This window comes from Squalius cephalus (genome assembly GCF_949319135.1).
Source record: "Squalius cephalus genome assembly, chromosome: 20".
NCBI lineage: Eukaryota > Metazoa > Chordata > Actinopteri > Cypriniformes > Leuciscidae > Squalius > Squalius cephalus.
The window spans coordinates 23,163,560-23,180,745 of NC_137141.1; the positions used below are offsets into that span (position 1 = coordinate 23,163,560).

At 35.8% G+C, this 17,186-nt stretch overlaps 1 protein-coding gene across 2 annotated transcripts in view; it reads left to right on the forward strand.

Moving 5' to 3' along the window:
• The window catches only part of mdga2a (MAM domain containing glycosylphosphatidylinositol anchor 2a), a 135,142-nt gene extending 118,417 nt beyond the window's left edge, over positions 1-16,725 (forward strand). The window contains exons 11-17 of one of the 2 annotated variants that reach the window (XM_079853313.1): positions 2,322-2,499; positions 8,144-8,164; positions 9,460-9,615; positions 11,892-12,056; positions 14,293-14,423; positions 14,628-14,730; positions 16,148-16,725. In XM_079853313.1, coding sequence (XP_079709439.1) covers positions 2,322-2,499; positions 8,144-8,164; positions 9,460-9,615; positions 11,892-12,056; positions 14,293-14,423; positions 14,628-14,730; positions 16,148-16,236 — 843 coding nt within the window. In that variant the 3' untranslated portion in view covers positions 16,237-16,725. Of the gene's footprint in view, positions 1-2,321; positions 2,500-8,143; positions 8,165-9,408; positions 9,616-11,891; positions 12,057-14,292; positions 14,424-14,627; positions 14,731-16,147 lie in introns of both variants that reach the window. The other variant, XM_079853312.1, reaches the window with a different exon arrangement.
• Positions 16,726-17,186: the final 461 nt, after the last annotated feature.

Here is a 17,186-nt window from a genome sequence, read left to right on the forward strand (position 1 = left end):
ACATCCACAACAAGGTTTAGAGTGTCTTGCTCAAGGATGTGTTAAGATTTGAGTGCTGTGTTGGAAGAAACAGAAGGTCCCTGGAGCTGTGCACACCGAACCACATAGAAAAAGCAGATGCGTTTCATTTCTTTAATGAAATCCACCCAAATGTGGTGTTGAAGGATGCTCCATGTCAAGTGTTTTGTGCTTGTGTAAAAAAAAAAAAATCTTGACTTTGTTTGTTTGTTGTTGTTTTTTTGGAGAAGGTTAGGAGTCATTTTTTTAGGATATGAAAACGATCTTCTATGATTCTCTTCAGTGGGGTTTAATTGGGTTTTGGGTTTAGCGGCTTTGCATAGATAAGATCAAATGCTGCTGAAAGCTGTCTGTGATGATATCACTTATGAATGTATTGATTTTTTTCTCTTTTTAAAAAGGAGAGACTTTGAAATAAGCTGTTGTTGTGTGATGCATTGCAGAAGGAAGGTGCTTTGGGGGAAGAACGGTCTATCTTTCCTTATATATGCCTTCACCGATGCTTTTCCCCTCTACAAGATCTGCAGGCATGGAATTAGAAATCTCACAGAAGCAATAAACAGTAATTGGATTTGGCGATGGAAATCTCGTTACCAGGAGAGAGAGAGACCCTGATGGGAACACTGGCAACTTCTCAGGGCTATTGCTGCCACCCTCCCCTCCTTTCTCTCGCCCCACTGATTTAACCAATCATCTTGTATTTGAATCCAGCGAGACCCGTGGTGATGAGGCTGACTGCCGAGGGAGTCTGTGTACGGCTGTCAGTCAGCAAAGCTCTGAGACCGTATACTTGCGGCCAAGATCAACGGCCACCGCACAACAGTGTTCTCCCGTCGTTGTGCATCTACAGCTTGCCTAATAGTTGTCACCTGGAAAAAGTTCAAGTCTGCAAATGTTCACAGTTACTGCACACTATGGCCAAAAGGTTAATTACTAACCCATAGTAATGATTTTGCTAGTAAATACCCACCCAGCAGTTCCCTTTGGTGCTGGACTTAAGCCAGTATGATATAAAAATGGACCTATTTACTTTTTGAATTTGTACTTTTTTTAATATGCTGTGCATGAGTTAGTGATGCATATTATTAAAAAAAATTATAAAATGTCTATACAATATTATCATAATGTTACCACTGATACCACTCCAACAAACTGTCTCCATTCTTGTATGTAATGTCCACTTTTCACAATCAAATAAATTCCTGAAGGATAAGGCAAACATTTTTTCATTAATTGACACTCACAATTTGTGTACTTTACCCCCAAAACAAACTTTTGTGTTTACCCTCACTGGAAATTGTAACTTTTAATCCTTATTTAATCCATATTTGTAATGAAAGATGTATGAGGTCTTTGAGTTGCTGAGTTGACATGAGACTAGGCAAATGAAAGCCCAGAGTTTCTCAAACACTTTCACAACTTTCAGATTCTCTGTTTGTGATTAGAACTCTCATGTTTGGTTTGTTTACTGCCCGGCAGTTCACTTCAGGAGATCCAGGAAGGTTTCATAGGTTCTGGATTTTAATTAGATATGTCCTCTCATCTAGTACAACAACGATAAAAAGGCATCAGACGAAATCCATTTATGCTTTCCTTCAAGCCCGAGCTAAAGGAATGAATTGACTTCTAATATTGCACTAATTCAGCTTGCAGTAAAAAGTTAATTGAGAGGGTCAGGGAGCTAAAATGCCTTGTCAAAATCAATTAGCCGGCTCACATATCTCACTGAAAACTCAATAGTGTTTATTTTTTGCCCATTCAGGAACTTTTTGTGATAGTCACCTCATGCGCTTTCGTTCTTCAGTGAAAAGCATCATTGTTTGAAAAAGCCACCTCTGCTGTGTGTAGGTGTTTGTTTAGAGAATTTGTACTGATTTGCATCAGACAAGTGGGGCTGTCTCGGGAAGTATTTTGATTAATGCCACAGGCTGGTGCCATTGTAATCAGAAAAGTTACATTTGAAGTTTTAAATAAGATTCTTAACTTAAAAAACGTCAGTTCTTAACTTAAAAAATAGAGAGAGAGAAAAATACACAGAGACATTAAAATGGACACAGAAAGAGAGGTGATCAGCCCTTTTCAATATTATGCATAGGGTGTTATATTATAATATTAGTATGTTGAAATTATGTTTTTAATTAATAGTGCAGAGACATCATATCAAGATGTATGGTTTTTGTTCCCTAGAGACTCTGTGTTATTAAAAGGACCTTTTGGAGGATCATTACTTATGCGTGTGCTGGCTTGATGCTTAATCATTAGGTGTTGGAATAACGAACCTGTAATTATGCTCTTTACCTCAGACGGGGCATCAGAGATGGTGGGAGCAGGAAATCCCAACAGAAGACAATATCCAGAAAGGAGAACTTCTCACCTACAACCTAACCGAACTCATTAAACCTGAGGCCTATCAGGTCCGCCTCACACCGATAACGCGGTTTGGAGAAGGAGATTCAACAGAAAGGATCATTCACTACAGTGGTAAGAAAAACTTGTTTGATTATGGTCATGTTTGTTTTTATTGTTCTCATTATTTTAATACATGAAAGCACCATAGCATGATGGTGAACTTGACTCTCTAAAATACTGTATGTTTAGAGAAAGTATAGTAGAGTCTCCAAATACAGTGGGGTCAAAAATAGGGATGCACGATACTGTAGCATATTGTTCATCAGTAAAAGTTTGAGTTTTTTTTTTTCTTTACCATCATCTAACCCTAACTTAATGTTAATCTTTTAAAAAACACAGTTAAAGGCAGTCTTTAGCAAATCTCAAAATGGATAACCATTTTTCATGCTGTGCTTTATGTTGTGATGCCTAAATTCATTTGTAATATTTAAAGTGCCCCTATTTTTCTTACCTCTCATGTAATGTGTTATAGCTGTTTGTAAATGTACAGCTGATTTTAGTATTTTTAACTTGAAATTTTTTTATAGAATTTTAATATAAACCATTTATCTGTTACAGTATCAGCCATAAAATGAAATGTTAAATATTAGTTCATCACTAGTAAAAAGTCCACAGAGACCATATTGAAAATCAGATTTTTCAGTGAATACACTTTTCTCTCAAATTATTATGCATTCAGTTTAGTTTTGCTATTCATAATTATTATTATTCAGTTAGAAAAATGCTAAACTTTGACCTGTGATCTCAGATTTTGCTAATATATAACTGCTCTTGCAACATAGATTATAAACCAAGAATCATGGTGTACTGATGAGCAGATACTGTCTGTGTACTGCTTGTCTTTAAGTCAAGGTCACTTTTTAAAGACATTTACATTTTTCCTTCATTTAAGTTCAGATGATTTAACAGCTCCAAATATTGTGCAAATGCTACGTCTTTAGTAATGTAATTGTTGATTCAACTGTTTTTAATACTTGTTTAGAAATCTGCTAATCCAACAAATAGCCAACAGAGGACATTTTAATTATTATTTTTCTATGTAATAGAGACCTCTGCTGGCTGTGTACATGAAAAATGCATTTATATTACTCATCTGTTGACATGATTTTTTTTTTTTTGCAACTGTTTCTTGTTATCTACTATTTTCCAAAATTAACCAGAGCTATAGATTGATCTTATGGTTTTGCTTTGTGCTTCTTAAAGAGGCCAGTCGGGACACAGGTAACGTATGTCAAGTCACCTAAACCCTACTTCCTTGGTGCCTGAACCCCTTCCCTTCTTTACTAGAAAACCAATCGTAATGTGGCAGCTTTATGACCTCACCAATGGCTGGATGCACACAGGCACATTCATTAACTGTGCACAGTGTTCTGTTATCGAGGTTGTGTGATATTAGAGACTCTTTAAAGGCTCTGTCATAATTTTAAGCCTTTCCTTATGGGTAATGGACATGAAATACTGTGAAAAGTTGACGTGTCCTGAGGTGTGACATGCTTGATTCCATTCAAAACTATTTTAAACATCACTGTGCTATCGAGTTAATTCCCCCTCACTCTCTGTATGTCTTCTAAAAATAGGGATTAGCAAGAAAAGACCCCGGTAGATCTGTACAGACCAGGTGCAATTACAAAAGCAGAGGAAAAAATTCCCCCAAAAATCATTTAATCTTCCATTCGGTCATTATTTCATTTATTCTGCTCATAGTTTATTCAGCAGCTTACCCATGTGATATGAAGCCCTATGGCTCAACACGGTCTTTGTATCAGGTAATGGAAATACCAGTGCTAAAAAATTGAAAACATCTCATTCCATAACATCTCCCTCACTGCTATTCCATTCCCCCTGAAGTCATTTTGCCACAGGGCTCATAGGAAAAGACCATCTGTATTGATGGGATGACTTTCACACCAGGAGCAATTCCATCAAAGAGTCCAGCTTTTGCCACTGTGACATTATGCATTTTAATTGGCTCAAATAGCCTGGAGAAGGTGATAACACAATCACACCAGTCAAAATCCATATCCCAGCTTTCACAATACACTGGAATTTAAGCCATGTATACGGTTGAATAAGCTCTCTGTGAGGATAGCACCTTCTATTGGTTTGCTAAAACTGCACCTTTATGTTTACATTTATGCATTTATGCATTAAGATGCTTAAATCGAAGGTGACATTGCATTCAAGGTATACATTTTTATTTCGGTTCATGTCCAGTTCATTTTTAATGTTAAAGGGGATAGCTGAAGAATGTCTCAGTGTTTTTGTCAATACAATGAACATCATTGGAATCCAATGTTGTTGACTTTCATTGCATGAAAAAAAAAACAGTTGAATAAGTCAAACTAGATTAAAGGTCCCATGACATGAAATTTTCATTTTCTGAGGTTTTTTTAACATTAATATGACTTCCCCTAGCCTGTATATGGTCCCCAAGTTTCTAGAAATTTTAATCGGTGTAAATCGAGCTTTTGCTATCTTTCTCTGCCTTTGAGAAAATGGAAGCTCAACCGGGCTGATCTTGAATCTCCTCCTTATGACGTTATAAGGAGAAATGTTACCTCCCCTTTCTCTGCTTTGCCCGCCCAGAGAATATTTTCCGCCCATGAGAAAATGAGCTAGGAAGTAGGAAAGCGCGAGTGCGCGATTTTAGTTTGTCCACGAGAGATATTATGGCTTTTGAGCGAGCGAAGCATAATAATTGCTCAATAATTGGATGTATAAATGAACATCCAAAAAATTCGTACAGGTTTGGGATGACATGAGGGTGAGTAAATTATGACAGAATTTTTTATTTTTGGATCATATATGTGTTTCTTTTTTTACTTGTTTCACTGAATGTTGAGAATGTATGAGAATGAGGCAGAATCCGCCATTTCAGTGATTTTTTTTTTCACATACTTGGTGGTTTTTATTGAAAAGTATTGGAAAAGGCAAGCCATTGCAACTTGTGGCAAAGGTCTCACAGTGTTTGTTGAGACTTTTAATGGCTGCGGTTCACATTCGTGCGTGGACAGTGCCAGACAAATTAACAAGCTACCAAGAAGAATTGATGGACTGTGTCATTTGGTGTCATTCTATAAAGCAGTTATTCAACACATAAACTTGCTGCTGCCTGTAGATTGCTTTGGAAAGCCACCAATTGGCAGCTATTTATGAGCCTTTCAGAGAACACAAACAGGCTGAGAGGACAGTGCTAACAAGCTATTATAATTGTATTGTCAAACAGTTAGTACACCTCACTACGACTTTACTATGGTGTTAGGTTGTCATAAATGGCATTATTTCTTTGTTTAGTTGTTTACTGCTGATAATATTAATAATAATGATCTACTACAGGTAATTTAAATGCTAATGTAAGTCAATGCAAGCATTGTAGCAAAATGAATGAACATGAAATATGCTAATGAGGATGCATGTATGATTCTACTCATTAATTTTTGCAGGCCTTTGATTATGTGTGGGATGCATTACTTGGACTCAGTGATAACATATTGTTTCTGAAATGCCTTCGGGTTTTGTATGGGTATCACAAAACCTAGTTTGTATGATAAGACAACATGGCTTGTCTCTATAGCCTGAAATGCATTACTGCAATTTATTACTCGGCTCTGCACATTAATGTTGTTATATGGCTTTGTTCAAATGAAAGGCCTGAATATGGTAGGATTTCACCTTAAAGCTTGCCTCTGAGTAGGGCGGCTGTGAATCCTCTCTGAGTGGGAGATATACTGGGTCTAATTGCTTGTGTGTTTAATGATGTTGACGTTTTGCTTTCGCCTCCTGCTCCAATAGCTCTAATTGTACTTTTACAGGGATGGAGGAAGAGAGACAGGGAAAGGGAAAGAACATGAAGTCCATCAATTTAGAGAGTGTGTTAATGCGGCACGTGTTTCCAAATATGCAACATCTGTTTAGTTTAACTAAAGCAGGCCTCTCCCCTCCTTACCCCATTTAGAAACAGCTGGGTAGTTTTATAGGAAGGGAACTGTAACCTTCATGGAATAATTAGTTTCTAAATTACGATTTTGCAGTAGGAAAAAATAGCTAGTCTTGAATAGTTAACATGGAATTTGATCAGTTCACATGTGACAGACATATTGATTGTGCTTTTTTTATAAGTAATGTAGTTGTTTAGCGATAACAAATTGTTTTACAGGTTTGCAGGTTTAAATTCAAAATCAGTTCTAATTTATTGTATTTATATGTTCCATTGTTCCCATTCCTATTCCAATTCCATTGATAAAGTATTGTATTATCTGTAATTGTATTAATTCTTTTATTCTATTAAAAAAAAAAATCATGTATGTTAAAAGTTAATATAAAAAAGTATTAACACCAGATACTTTTACATGATAAAGCATTTATTGCCATTCCCATCCAATTTTTTGTAATAATAGGCTAATTATATTATTGACTGTTAAGTGTTAATGATTCGAGGAAATAACCTTGATAACATGGAGAGCACCAGCAATTGGGTTTGAAATGTTCCACCCCTGTTTTCTCCCTTTTTCTCTTAATGTCCAAACATATGAATTTTTAGAAACTTGAGATGCCAAAAGCAGTTTGTTAACACTTGAAGACATTCTATATCTGATAGAATGCACCAAACCATAACATAAATTTACTTAAAAAATAAGCACCAAAAAAGAAAAGGCATCTGTTTCAAGGAATGACTCACTGGCATTTTGTCTTCCTTGACAAAAATCCTCTTTTCCCATTGAGGTTGCAAATCCCATGACACTTCCCATCATTCACTCATTCATTCATTTGTAAATCCTGTGTATGTAAACAGACGTTTGATAATTGATTCCCCTTCTTTCCCCCTCCTGTCAACTTTTTACTTTTTCATTTGCATCATCAATTTCGTGTGGAGCTGTTCCCCCTGCAGTTCACAAAGCAGACATTTACACTGACAACCCCTTGTGAACATCTGCTATGTTTGAACGCTGTTGTGCTAATCTCTCTCATTATAGGAGCCTGATCAAATGCCAGAACCGATGCCACTTTTCCGTCCCAGAAGGCGACTGACACACTGTACTCATTTTACTGCTGGAATGTCAATTTGAGACACTTATATTGCCGTATTTCTTTAAATTCTTCTGCTAAAGTTAGAGCCCTCGACAATATTATCTTTTCAAACATTTTTTGAATGGATGACCTTCGATTTTTGTTTTCCCAACATAGATATTCAAAGCTTAGTGTTGAGGATCCATACACATTTTCTGACAGGATTGCGCAGGGTTTTTCTGTATTCTATTAAGGCACTGAATTTAGTTGGTTGAAAAAGGGATCGTTTCAGTCTCACTATCTTTTCCACACATGCCCTCTGAAACCTTTCTTCCACAATGCACCTTAGCCCTCAATGAGGCTGCCTGGAAGCACACGGCTTTCTGCCACACTCAGATAGGCTGCTTGTGAATGGAATGAAGAGAGATACAGGTCTTTATGGTTCACCTGAGCATTGCACAGCCCCATAGCGACCTCTCCCCACACAAACACCCCCTCCTGCACTAAAACGCTATTTCATTTCCCCTCTCTAACTGTGTGATACATGGTAATGATGCCCAAAGCACTTTCTAAACACTTTTCTCCAAGGGCAAACTGCATTCTCCCCTCTCTGAATCCCCTGCTGTTGTTTATAATGATTTATTAATAAACTATCTACTATAAGCCTAGGGTTTCACATGTGTAACCTCTTCTTTTTTCTCTTTTACAGCACCGGTGAATCCTCATTGGAGTAAGTTTGGTTTTTTTTCGAATTAGTAAAAAGGGGGGAATAAGAGCTTTTTAAAAATATGTATAGCTTTTGCTTTTTGAAGTTTAGCATGAGTAAATGATCAACATGATCTCATTAGTATAGGTATAGACATTTATGTATCAAAATATTAACATTTTTATGTACATAACATTAACAACTTTTTTTATGTACACTAATGTGCAAAAGTTTAGGGTTGGTAAGATCTTTTATATGTTTTTGAAAATAACTTTTCTCTTTCAATAATTATATTTTAAAATGTAATCTAGCAGTGTTGTCATAATTATGTTCAGTCATGCATCTGCTTATCATATACACTACTGTTAAAGTTTGAGGTCAGTAATTTTATTTATGTTTTTGAAAAAATCTCTTATGCTCACCAAGGCTGCATTTATTTTATCTGGTCATTTTTAGCAGCCATTATTAAGAAATCATTCTTACATGATGATATGGTACCTGAGATTTTTTTATTATTATTATCATCAATGTTGAAAACAGCTGCTTAATATTTTTGTGGAAACCGTGACACATTTTTTCAGGATTTTTTGATGAATAGAAAGTTCAAAAGAACCACATTTATTTTAAATAGAAATCTTTTGCAACATTATAAATAACTTTACTCTCACTTTTGATCAATTTAATGCATCCTTGATGAATAAAATTATTAATTTCTTTCAAAACAAATCTTACTGACCTCAAACTATTGTACGGTAGTGTATGTAATATGCAAATTATACAAATTTGAAAGCATATACATACAAATGTTTTCAGATCCTATATGGTTTATTGTATATTAAATTCATGGATTTTATTGTTATAACATGTGAAAATTAAAAATGTTTAATGCCATTACATTTTTTAACACAGTTAATGTATTTATCAAATTTGTCCTTTAAAGGTTTAATTTTATCTGTGTAATTTCTAATGGTCATACATATTGTGACAGTAAATGGGTGAAACATTTAAATGTGACATCAACAGTTTTTGACTAGTTCATAAATTTTGAACTCTGATGATGATGATGATGATGATGATGATGATGATGATGAAAGCAGTCTTAAGAAAATTTGTACAAATGTGTACAGATCTTAAAAAGAGCTTGTTTTAGATGTTCTCTATACATTGATATTGTACATTTCAACTGTCTAATAATGATCCATAAATGTATTTATGTACAAATATGTGATCACTCTGGAATGACTGAATTGTCTGAGATAGCTTTTTAGATGCTCTTTCTGCACACTCTTCATTGTACTGTTTTTTTCAAACAATCATAGGTAAGTTTCAGTGCGGCTTCGAAGAGGACACCATCTGTATGTTCACCCAAGATAAAACCGAAGAGTTTGATTGGACAAGACATAGCGCTGCCACCAGGGACACTAAATATACACCCAACACTGGACCCAGCAGTGACCGCAGTGGCTCTAAACAAGGTATACCGCACATGTGCCACTTAGCAGTAAATCAAATCTGTAAGTTAAATATAGATAGATGTGGATTTATAGCTTCACCAAAGTCAAACAATTCAAGATTCATATTTACAAATAAGTAAATGAATTGTTGTTCATCAGTGGCATAGTGGATGTTGAGTAAAAGGTTATATCATCAGCAAAATGAAGCTTGTGACTTTTAGAGAGAGGCTAATAGCATTAGCGTCCAAAGGCACTTTCAGTTTCTCATGTTGCTAAAGGAGTGCACAGGCCGTCTTTTGGTCGGGCGATGTTTAGAGGAAGATGCTCAGTGGGTTCCATTAACTGCACTTTCAGAAAAATGGTGTCAGTCATTAAACTTGACATCGGATCATGACAGATCCGGTGTGCAATTGGATAATTTCCATGGGTCAACACATCACTAATGCAATCAGCTTGTCTACTTTGGTAAAGTAGTGGAATCTGAAGATAGCAAGTTATAAGTTCAGAAATAACGGTAGGGTGCTTATTTAATCTATATACTGAAGTGGGTTTTTAAGTGCTGCAGGGATGACGTAATTTTTGTAGGACAACCTAGAAGTTAGCATCACCCTCAGTGTTGCCAAATCCTCGGTTTTCCCACGGAATTAGGTTACTTTTACATTGTAACATTAGTTTTACGATCTCTTTATGAAGCTTTTGAAGTGGTAGATGTGTAGCTGTCAATGGAGAGTACATAACTGGCTCCGATTCTATTAAAAAATATCTTTATTTGTGTTACGAATATGAATGAAAGTCTTACCGGTTTGGAATGACATGAGGGTGATTATATGATGACAGAATTTTCATTTTACACTCTCAGAAAAAAAAGTACGAAAGCTGTTTTCAAAAGGTACACCTTTGTACCTAAAGAGTGCATATTAGTCCCTCAAATGTACATATTGGTACCAAAAGTGTACATATTAGTACCTAAATGGTACATATTAGAACCCTTTTGAAGGGTACTGTCCCAGTGACAACTTTTGTACCTTTTTTTCTGACAGCGTAGGGTGAAGTATCCCGTTAAGCTTCCGACAAATCTTTCAACCTCTAAAAAATGAGCAAGTTAGAAATTTTGAGTTATAATAGTTTGCAGAAGCACAAGTATAACCACAAAAAGACTGTAAAATAAAACTAGAGAGTAGTTTACTTGTTCAATGTGATTATGTTTAATGGCCCTGACAACATCTGGTCCCATTTAGCCACTTGATAGCAACTGACTTTTGCAAGACACATAAAAGCTTTTAAAAAAAACTGATGTACTTTATGTAATAAAAAAGGGGAAAAAATTGTGTTAACCACAGACCAGGCATTTAACCAAAAACCCTTTCAGAAAACCTATTGACTTGAGGACGATGGAACCGGAAGTGCTAAAATGCTAAGTTGTTTCTGGGTTTTAGGACTCATTCTTGCAGCGCTCTGTTAATATATATATTAATGGATATTCAAGGGCTTGACTTGAGTGGGAGAAAAACGCAGGTCAATAGCTTTTTAAGTCCCTCTGACCTGATGTGAAAGGAAAAAAATCTTTCTTTTAAAAGGCTATGAGAAATGTGAATTGAAAAATCATTTGTCCTGCTCTGTGGAGTCACTGAGGTCCTATTGATTATTCTGAGGCAGCGCTAAGTTCAATGGAGGTGTATTAACGCTTGGACAAATTATATCCTGATAATTTAGCATGTGCAATATCAGATTTGAACTGTTGTGTGATTTTGATGCTAAACTATTTTAATTATTGTGCCAAATTCAAATCATTTTCTTGATTTGATGTATATGTATACACTACCATTTAAATGTTTGGGATCAGTATGTTTTTTCTATTTCAAACGAATGCTGTTCTTTTGAACTTTCTATTCTTCAAAGAATCCTGAAAAAATGTTTCACGGCTTCTAGAAAAAATTTAACAAAACAGCTGTTATCAACATTTATAGTGATGAAAAATGTTTCTTGTGCACCAAATAATCATATTAGACTTATTTCTGAAGGATCATGTGACACTGAACACTATATTAATGGCTGCTGTAAATTCACAGAATAAATCACATTGTATAATATATTCAATTAGAAAACAGTTCTTTTAAATTGTAATAATATTTCACAACATCCCTGTTTTTTACTGTATTTTTGAGTAGCCTTGATAGACAGACATAAGAGACTCCTTTCAAAAAAACTAAAAAATCGTACCAACCCCAAACTTTTGAACAGTAGTGTGGGAGCTACTATGATCAGTTAATTTGTATGTACTTGTGGACTTTGCACAGGTTTCTACATGTACATTGAGACCTCACGACCACGTCTGGAGGGAGACAAGGCCCGACTGTTGACCCCGTCCTTCAATGTTGCCCCTAAAAATCCCTACGGGAATGTGGCCCCCAACCCAACGTACTGCTTCAGCTTCTACTACCACATGTATGGAAAGCATATAGGTGGGTTACTGTTAGCACAGTACATTGCAAGGACTCCTGATGTGATCAACTAAAGGGGATTTGTATGCAGATTACTTATTTTAATTGTTTCTTCTAATTAGTGTTGATGAGCTGTAACCTCTTCAACTACAGTGTGTTTGACATCACAAATCTACTGTTCAAATGGGTGCTTGATGATCAGGGCTGCGTTTCTTCTTCTTACGATCTTCTTAGGCTTACAATGCTTTTTTGGAAACACAGCCCTGGTCAGTCAGTGACAGGCAGATATGGGCTGGAACATTCTTACTTTCAGTGTCTCAAGACCACTTTCCAGTTAAATATGTATAAAATGTCAAAATATGGACAGGTTCTAAAATGTTTTATGTATGAACAGGTTTAATGTATAAATGAATATACAAGATGCTTTCAAATCCAATGAGCTTTATTGAATATTCAATTTATGGAATTGGAGTAGATTTTATTTCTCAGAAATGTGATTTTTACATATGAATTTATATTACTATTTTACTTTAGGTGGAAACAGGCCTGAGAAAAATATATTTCTCATAATTCTTTAAATCTCATAGCCTTTATATGTCAAAATTGCCCATTTATTTCTCATATCCTATTGTGAATTTTATACATCACGTAACTTGTTTCTTATTTTACACTTTGTCTCCTACACTGTAAAAAGTGAACAGTTGGATCAACTTAAAAAATTACTTCAATTGGTAATACCTAAAGAAATTAAGTTTTCTCAACTTAAATTATCACGTTTTTCATGATAAAACATGACAATTTAAGTTGAGAAAACTTCATTTCTTTAGGTGTTACCAATTGAAGTAATTTTTTTAAGTTGATCCTACTATTCACTTTTTACAGTGTAAATAACGGATTTATTTTTATATATTTTATTTTTTACTCTCAGACAGAAATGGGCTTCCATATAAGTTAACATGCTAGTCAGAAATTTGCAGTGTACTCTTTGGCCTTTTCTGCAGTGTACTCTTTGGCCTTTTCTGGGATGGAAAAACTTGCTATTAAAGGTTTCTAGTGGACTGTAAGTGCTGTAAATGACTTAGACCAATAACTCAATTTGTGCTCTTTGGTACACATACATTTCTATAGTTCCTTTTTTCATGCTCACTTTATGCTGCTGCAGTTGAGCTGGACATGCTGTTGCACTTCTGGGGTAGCAATGACCTCCATGGCCTCACAGACAAGCTTGTAACTGCAATTTTCTGCTTCACAAAGCTGTGTGCTTTTCGAATAGTAAGTGTGAAGCTAATTCCAACTCACCAGGGTGTTCTCTTCCTGGCTTTTGACACATGGTCTCATCGGGCGTCTGGGGTTAAAAATCCATGTGACCAACAAGATCTTCTGTCTGGCTGCACAGCAAGCAACCCAGACAACATGGTTAGATGGCTGTTTTGATATAAAAACCTACCCAAGTCTTAAGGTGCAAGTACAATCCATTTTGTGTATGTTGCACTAGCCTATATTCCACTTTGACTTATACTGACAGCTAGTGGTTTGGATGGACTATAATGCAAATCCAAATGTTTTCAGTTAATAATGCTATTGTAAAAGATAAATTATAGTAATATTCGGCTTGTTACGTGATCTCAAAATGCCAGCCACTGACCGCTCCACGTAAAATAAATATTATTAGAGAAGTAATATGACTAGAGTCCTCATCTCATTTTCAAAAAATTTTGTAATGATGGAAAAAAACTACATTGTTAAAGAAGAACGAAATAGCAACAAGAGTTTTTTTGTGTTGTTTTAATGTTCCACTCTTTTTCTATGCCGTTTTTCTCCAGAAAGTGTATCTTAGCATTAATAGCATCACATCTCTGTGGCACTAATCTCATTGTCTCCTCATTTGCAAGGAAATGAAACTTGTCATTTGGCCAAATCCCAGACATCTGAGAGAGCAATACAGATTTTCTTCCAGCGTTTCCTTTCATTAGCATAGAATTAGAGTAGTAGAAATTATATATATAGTGCCAAATATATATATATATATATATATATGTGCAGTATACACAGACAACAACAGCAGTGATTGTGTTCTGAACAGATTAATGATTGATTTCTTCTGGAGATGGAGATGAGTCGATGTCTCTTCAAGGTCACTGAACCTTGCAGTTGCTGTGTAATACATAAGAACGGTTCCAAGGGCATTATGTAGTTAACTGGCATATTGCATCGAATGACTTCTATTGACACTAAGTGCATATGCCTTTTTTTCAAGGAACGTTAAACGTGTATTTGAGGCAGAAGAGCCAGACAGGTCAGGATACATCTGTGTGGACCCTGAGTGGGAACCAAGGAGACCGTTGGAGGCAAGCCAGAGTTAAAATCAATCCAACGTCCTCTTTCCAGGTGCCTCTTCTTTTTGCTTGCATAATAACACGCAAGAAATATAATAATAAATAATGTCATATAATATGATAAAAACTACATGAATAATATTTTTCTAATTTCTAATTATATAATTTATATAATTTAATATACTTTGCATTCAAAATGAAATGAAATGCCAGTACGGAGTGAAAATATATATATTTTTTCTGCCCATTCATTTAGATGGTTTTGGAGGGTATACGTGGCTCTGGCATTGAGGGGGATATTGCTATAGACGATGTGGCCATAGAGGAAGGAGAGTGTCGAGACCCCCCACCCAGTAGTAGTAAGTATAGTGGAAAATAGTTTTTAAGAAATGGCTTTTGAGTTTATTGCAATGAAATAAAAAGAAATAAGAAAAATAATAATTGTAATTAATGTCATGCTATTGTAATGAAGCCCAAATTAATTGAAATAATGCATGTAATTCATTCATATTTAATTGCTATATTTTTAGTTTATATATTGGTATACTAGCAATTACAAATTTGGATTTTATCCAAAAGTTTGGATATTTTATAGCCTGGGTTTCCCCATGCTGCCTTGCATGCAGCGCGATTTTATTCACGCTGCTAGACAGCCTGGATACCATGGACCAGATTTCCCCCTCAAAAAGGGAACCAATCACAGAACGGGGAGGGAGCAGCAAGACGATGACGACGTCTATGCGACACACCGAAGTAGTTTGTTTATATCTATGAATCCAACATGGCATCAGACGCGAAGTTACCTTTCGATGCAGCCTTAGATAGTGTTCTGAGTAGTTTAGAACGCAAGTTTATTTCGTCTTCTTCCTCGTCGAATTTCTATCGCTCTACATACGTCATCTGGTATAATTGAAACGATTGGCTATGAGCTACGTGCAGGCGCATTTGATAGACATTCGTATCGCCCAATAAACGGCTCTGGGCATTCGTAAACCACGCCTCAAATACGAGAAAATTAACATGTGGTTCCCAGACCACGTCTCAATGAGAAGAGGTCTGACGTTAGCCAGGCTAGATATTTTGAGGGAGGGAGATTTTTTTTGAAAGAACTCTCTTATTCTCACCAAGGCTGCATTTATTTGATCAAAACAGTGATATTGTGGAATATTATTACAATTTAAAATACCTTTTACATTTTGATGTGTTTTAAAAAGTAATTTATTCCTGATTTTTCAGCAGCTATTACTCCAGTCTTCAGTGTCACATGATCCTTCAGAAATTCAGAAATCGCATTCAGAAATTCAGAACATTTTTTTAAGAAAACTTTTAGAAAAGTTTAAAGAAATATAATTTTTTCAACATTAGAAATGTATTTACTGTCACTTTTGATCAGCTTAATTAAACCTTTGCTAAATACCTATTTAGTATTAGTACAAGTCACAAGAACAAACAATTGTGGAGGAAACTTTTCTGTAGGATCAAGGCTAACAAGAAGTGTATTATCTTTCATTTTTCTTGTGACAAGACAATCCACCAGCTTGAAGGTCTCTTTCATGACTCAGCAAACATTTACAATATATTTTTTCCCATTCTCTTTTGCATTAAAGCATTGCACGGTTGAAAGAGAGATGTTCAATATATACAGAGCGTAGACAAACCTCATTAAAGTTCTAAAGGACCGAAGAATTGTTAATCTCTGAATTATTTACACAACACTGAGAAATGAATATTTGTTCACATCCATAACTGCATTTGTTCTTGTCTTTATTCCCACAGATATAAGATCCCTGGCTTCTTCCGCTGCAGTGCATATATGGCAGCTCTGTCTCACTTTACTTTTGGTCTTGGTTGGCCTCCGAAGGTGACCTCATCACATGGAGGTGGAACCCAGCTTTGGCATTCATAGAGATTTCGGCTGACTCGGACTGCCTGAAGACAACAACCAAAGATTCATCCCGTCTACACAAAAGGAACGTAGGTTTTAGATCAGTGCGAATGAAAAGGAAGCCGGGGAGGGAATCTGAAGCTCGCTAACACATTGGCATGAGTATTATACTGGAGTCCACTCAAGATCTTGAGGAAAAAGCCCATTACCGTTGTCAGTGTTAGAAAGAAAAGAACAGGTGGATGGTTACAGCAGGACGGCTTGAGAGACTTAATAGGGGAATCTTTCAAAGCACAAAGACGTAACATGTATTTCTATCACTACATGCATTTTGCTTTGTTGAACGTCTGATTCTGTCATCAAAGACCTCATTATGTCACAATACGTAATACTGAACCACAAGAAGAAAGCTTCCGAGAAGGAAAAAAACAAGGATACCAGAGTTGGTAACAAAAATGAATGATTGTTTAAAAAAAAAAAAAAAAAAAAAAAAAAGTTAAAATGTTTTCGTTTCTTATGTCTGAAAATAGAGGTATGTCAAATACAGTCGCGCTTTTTGTATCTCCCTGTGCTCTGATGTTATCGTTTTGATGTGAACATCAGGGCTCCACAAATGTGTGTTTTCGTAAAGGGGAGTACAATCTCTATGTAAAGTATGTTTTCAGACAGATGGGGTGTTCATGTACTTGTCCTTTGTGCTTTAACAGAGCAAGCTGAACAGTTGGCGTCCTGATACGCCCATTCCGGGCTGTATATGTTTCATTCTTACTCTATGTGTTTCGTTATATTAGGTATGTTACCAAACTCATCTGAATCGATATTAACAGCTAATCACGCAGCTGACACAACAAACACCGTCTCTCACTGAGAATCATTGAGTTGACCTTTCATTTCAGTGCAACTCTGCTAAACAACAGCAGTAGAGAACTG